The 5,673-nt window shown below is 45.5% G+C and overlaps 1 protein-coding gene across 1 annotated transcript; it reads left to right on the top strand.

Moving 5' to 3' along the window:
• Positions 1–1,608: 1,608 nt before the first annotated feature.
• LOC139126620 (uncharacterized) lies at positions 1,609–5,460 on the top strand. The gene has a single exon (XM_070692675.1). The coding sequence runs from the start codon at positions 1,609–1,611 to the stop codon at positions 5,458–5,460; it is 3,852 nt and encodes a 1,283-aa protein (XP_070548776.1).
• Positions 5,461–5,673: the final 213 nt, after the last annotated feature.

Genomic DNA, 5,673 nt, shown 5'->3' with positions numbered 1-5,673 from the left:
TCTCGGGAAAGCGAGAGAACTATAAGGTGTACACACACCTCCCCCACATTGGTGCCGAGACCAGGATACATCCGGAAACCGAGACCATGACAGAAAACTCAGCAGAGACACCCGAAGCAAGTGGCCCGAACAATGGAGCCCAACAACCGCGACCGAAACGGTCAAGAGCGGGACACCGGACAAGGATGGAACGCCTCCTTCAACAAGCCGAGGAGCTTATGGAGCAACCGGTGAACACAGACCGCCTTGATACTCTGAGTGGGCTTATCAAAACCATGGAAGAGAAAATCAAGACCATACGGCTGCTAGACGAGACTATATTACAGGACACCACCAACGACGGGTACAATGATGAACTCATCGAACAGGATGAAGTAACCACTGTTCTACGCATCGAAAAGGTACGGCGATATTTCACTCGTCAAGAAAACGAAGTTGTGCCTACTCAGGCAAACACCAGCCCGCCTCATACCGACAACGTGAGTAAAAGAACTGTTCACTTGCCCAACTTTCCCTACCTCGATTTGCTGGCGATTTGCTGCAATGGAAAACTTTCCACGATTCATTTGATTCGGCTGTCAATCAAGACTCGTCTCTCTCAAACGTGCAGAAATTTCAGTATTTGAGGGGACAACTCGATGATGAAGCGAGTCGTGTGATTGAAGGCTTAGCTTTGACCAATGACAATTATGAGAAGGCCATGGACTTACTCCGTGCACGTTTCGGCAAACACACAAGTTGGTCAGTGCATATATGCGTGCCCTCTGGGAAATTCGACAACCGAGAGATAAAGTAGAAGACTGAGGCAGTTTTACGACACTTTAGAAAGCTACATACGGGGCTTAGAATCACTCGGCAAGTACAGGACTCATACGGAGATTTGCTTGTGCCTGTAATTATCGACAAAATTCCAGGGAGAATTCGAACACTGATTACACGGGAGCATGGTGATAAAGAGTGGCGTCTTCAGGATCTGCGTACTGCCATTTTGAAGGAAATTCACGCAGCGGAAGCTGGTACCTCATCGGGACAAACTACTGACGTCACAGACCCCCAGCCAACGGCGGCCTTTCTCGTAAAGAACAATCATCGTTCGTCTTCGCAGCAAAAGACCATAAGCTTAAAGAGTCGCCCCTGTGTATTCTGCAAAGCATCACACTCGCCTACAGTTTGCGCGGTTGTAACTGACCCTGTCAAACGAATGGAAATTGTCAAAAGAGATTTGTTATGTTTCAACTGTTTTGGAACACACAAAGCGGCAGCCTGTAAATCCAAGTTCAGATGTAGGAAGTGCTGCCGAAAACACCATACTGCCCTCTGCAATGGCGCTGATCACATTACAAAGAAACCAGAAAGTGAAACTGTTACGGTACACAGTAAACTTGCACTTGGAGACCAGAAACATCCGTGTGGACCAGTCTTGTTGAAGACTGCTGTCACTACTGCTGTGAATGGAAGTAATCGCATCAAGGTCAATGTCTTACTGGACGAAGGTTCACAGCGATCGTTCATTACCGATGACTGCACTAATCTACTCAAACTACAGATGCAAGGGACTGAGAAAATCAACTTGGCGCCCTTTGGCTCAACTTCGATGGTATTCGTGCCATGAACAACACAACTGTTCATCTTGAAACGGTCACCGGACCTAACATATCAGTTAAAGTGCTCATAATACCAAGAATTTCAACTCCCATGAGAACTCATTTAACAAGATCAGTGCTGGATCTTCCACATTTAAAGGAACTCAACATTGCTCAACGTCTTGGTAGTGAAGTGGCAGAAATTGACATTCTCATTGGAGCAGATTACTATTGGACAGTAGTGGGAGATGATATTCGTAGAGGTCCTGGACCAACAGCCATGTCGTCCAAATTTGGATATCTGCTTTCAGGACCAACGAACATGGAGAGTACTGTGGATACAAGCTCATCAACAACAATACTGCATGTCATGACTGACAGTAAGGCAGACCAAGAGATAATGTCGCAATACTGGGACTCAGAGACTTTAGGCATCAAAGAGAACTACAACGCGGATATCACCAACAACGTTTGGTTTGAAAAATATCGTGAAACACATTTGGAAAGGTCATCGGAAGGTCAATACATCGCAAGTTTGCCATGGCGTGAAGACCATCCACCACTACCCACTAATTTCGAGATTGCCAATTTGAGAACCCGATCAATGGTACGCAGACTAGAACCAGAACTCAGACATAAATATGATGACATCATCATGGATCAAGTAGCCAAGGGATTTATCAGCAAGATGGATAATGCAGACCAGTCAAAGGGCCATTACTTGCCACACCATGCAGTCAGGAAGGATTCTGAAACTACACCTATCCGTATTGTGTATGATTGTAGCTGCCAGAAATCATCAGAACAACCAAGCCTCAACGATTGTTTAGAGACAGGTCCGCACTTGTTGAATGATCTGAGCGCTATACTGTTACGTTTCCGAGCACACAACGTAGGATTTACGAGTGATATCGAGAAGGCATTTCTTCATGTGCAGCTGGCCGACAAAGATCGTGACTATACCAAGTTCCTGTGGATTTCAGATCCTGACAATCCAGAGAGTCAGTTTGAAACTTACCGTTTCAATGTGGTGCTGTTTGGTGCAGTGTGTTCACCATTCATCTTGAACTCTGTTGTGAAAACACACCTTGAAGAAAACCCATCGCACGTCACATCAGATATCGCAAAGAACGTGTACGTGGACAATATCGTTAGCGGTGCTGTTGATACAAAGGACACAATGACATACTACGAAGAAGCAAACTCTGTCATGTCCAGTGGTGGCTTTCGACTACGATCATGGGTATCAAATGACGAGAAACTGAATGAAGTTGCGAAGGGTGACGAAATAGCAGAATCGAAGGGTGAAGTCGGTACTCTTGGTATGAAATGGATAACGCAGTCTGATAAGTTAACATATGTGGAGAAAAACTTCGATGAAGACAGCCCTACCACAAAACGAGAGATAGTACGCACCACATCAAGTATCTTTGACCCATTCGGATACCTTTCGCCAGTCCATGTGAGTGCAAAGAAGCTCATCCAAGAACTGTGGCAACAAAAACGAGGATGGGACGAAGAAATACCTGAACATTTAGAGCTGGAATGGCACAAAATTCGGAGCAACCTCAAAGACGCCCTAGACATACAGATCAACCGCCAGTACATCAAAGAGTTAACACAAGAAAAGGAATGTGAACTTCATGTGTTTTCCGATGCCAGTCAGAGTGGTTATGGTGCTGCGGTGTACATAAAGCATGGTAAACTAACGTCGCTTGTTATGGCCAAGAGTCGTGTAAAGCCCCTGAAGGATATCTCACTGCCATGCTTAGAACTGATGGGTGCTGTCATAGCAACCAGACTCGTAAACCATGTGACAAATGCTCTGCATGGTACACTTTCCCTCACAAAGACAACAGTATGGATCGACAACCAAGCAGTTATCCATTGGATTGTGGGAAACAAGAAGCTACCAGTCTTCGTACAAAATAGAGTCAATGAAATCAAAAAGCATGATTTCGAAGTAAAATACTGCCCCACAAAGGATAACCCGGCAGACTTACTCACGAGAGGAATCACAGCCAGTGAGTTGAGAAACTCAGACCTATGGTGGAAGGGACCACATTGGTTAAGTGACGGCGATTGGCCGATCTGTGACATCTTCGATAGTAAAGTGCTACTGCAACATGAAGCAATCAATCAACCAGGCAAGCCCAGCATGTCAACCACAAGCCCAGCTGACAAGACCGTGGAATTCGGTATCCACAAACTGATTGATGCCAACCGCTACAGCTCCCTGAGAAAACTGCTTCATGTCACCGCATACGTACTGAAGTTTACTTCAAAACTGAGAGGAAGCAAGACTTCCATGGGGAACCCTAACATTTCAGTGCAAGATATCAGAGACGCGGAAGCCCTATGGATCACAGGAATTCAAGCCGAAATGTACGTCAATGAAATTGCTACCTTAAGGAAAACCAGGACCATGAGAGAACCCCTGGTGAGACAGTTACGGTTGTTCATAGACAGAGATGGTATACTTCGTCTGGGTGGAAGGCTCCATAACGCACCGATCAACGAGGAGACGAAATTTCCCATACTACTACCCAGAAACCACGCATTCACAAGACTTGTCATACAACAGGCTCACATCAGAGTACTTCACTCAGGAATGCAGGCGACCGTGACAAATATTCGACAACGTTACTGGATTCCCCGCATACGTGAAAGTGTGAAAGCTGTACTTCGGAAATGCGTCAAGTGCCGTAAAATAGCAGGGAAGCCATACAGAATGCCGATAACACCACCTCTCCAGTCGTACCGAGTTAGCGACGCTCCGCCCTTCACAGTGACCGGCATAGATTTCACAGGAGCGCTACATGTCATTTCTCCTACAAGAAATTCTGACGCAAGAAATTCTGAAGATAAAGTGTACATCTGCCTATTCACATGTGCCTCAACGCGTGCCGTACATTTGGAAGTTGTGACTGATCTGTCTACGAAAACATTTCTGAATGCGTTCAGACGTTTCTCAGCCCGTCATTCATTACCGAGCAAGATCGTTTCAGACAATGCATCCACGTATATGTCAGCAGCTGATGAAATACGCAAGATAATAGAGTCCAGACAGGTACAACGTCACATGATCAACAATCGAGTAGAATGGCTGTTCATTCCAAAGAGAGCCCCATGGTTTGGTGGGTTCTGGGAGAGGTTAATCGGACTTACCAAAACAGCCATAAAGAAAGTTCTAGGACGCGCACGGATAACCCTAGATGAACTTACTACTGTGGTTGCTGAGGTGGAAACCATGCTCAACGAGCGCCCACTGACTTACGTCGGAGATGATGTATCACTGACTCCATCACTGTTACTCTACGGTCGTAACATAAACACGCTTCCACTTGAGCTGACCGATGACAGTGAAATCACCGACCCTACATTCACAGTGAGTACCAGAGAGTATCGAAGCGATCTGGAAAACCGCGCAAGACATCTTGCAAAACTGAAGAACCACTTTTGGCGTCGATGGTATACGGAGTACTTACCTGCCCTCCATGAACGTCACTATGTGAAAGGGAAAGCCGGAAACGCCATAAAGACTGGCGACGTGGTGATTGTACATAGCGATGACAAACACAGACTGAATTGGAACCTTGCTGTGGTGGAAGAGCTGAAATACGGACATGATGGACTCGTACGTTCCGCGACAATCAGAACGAAGCAAGGTAACACAACACGCCCTATATCTAAGCTATACCCACTGGAGTTAAGCTGCGAATCAGATACGACATCAGCCGATGTTATGGAGGACAATACCAGAACGGACTTGCAGGAAACTGATGTACCCAATGTGAAAGGACGCTCTACGCGGAAATCCGCAGTTAAGGCTCGCGAAAACATTAAGCAATGGACACAGAGTCTGTCTGATCAATGAGTAAAGACACCGTGAAAGTATCACTCTAGTGTTAATAATGTTTATTGGAGTTTGTTGAAAGTTAAAAAATTTGACTTGTTTGTTGGATTTCGTGTTCAGATTCGAGACTTACAAATCATTGACTTTCAAACTTTGATACTTCCAAAATGTTACAAAGTATCGCGAGATTCGTTTCACAAACTTGTGAAATGATGTACGTGACACGTGATTGAA

Source organism: Ptychodera flava, unplaced genomic scaffold (genome assembly GCF_041260155.1).
Source record: "Ptychodera flava strain L36383 unplaced genomic scaffold, AS_Pfla_20210202 Scaffold_108__1_contigs__length_254589_pilon, whole genome shotgun sequence".
NCBI classification, from domain to species: domain Eukaryota; kingdom Metazoa; phylum Hemichordata; class Enteropneusta; family Ptychoderidae; genus Ptychodera; species Ptychodera flava.
The sequence above is the reverse complement of the archived record's forward strand: the minus strand, read 5'-3'. Positions and strand labels throughout refer to the sequence as shown.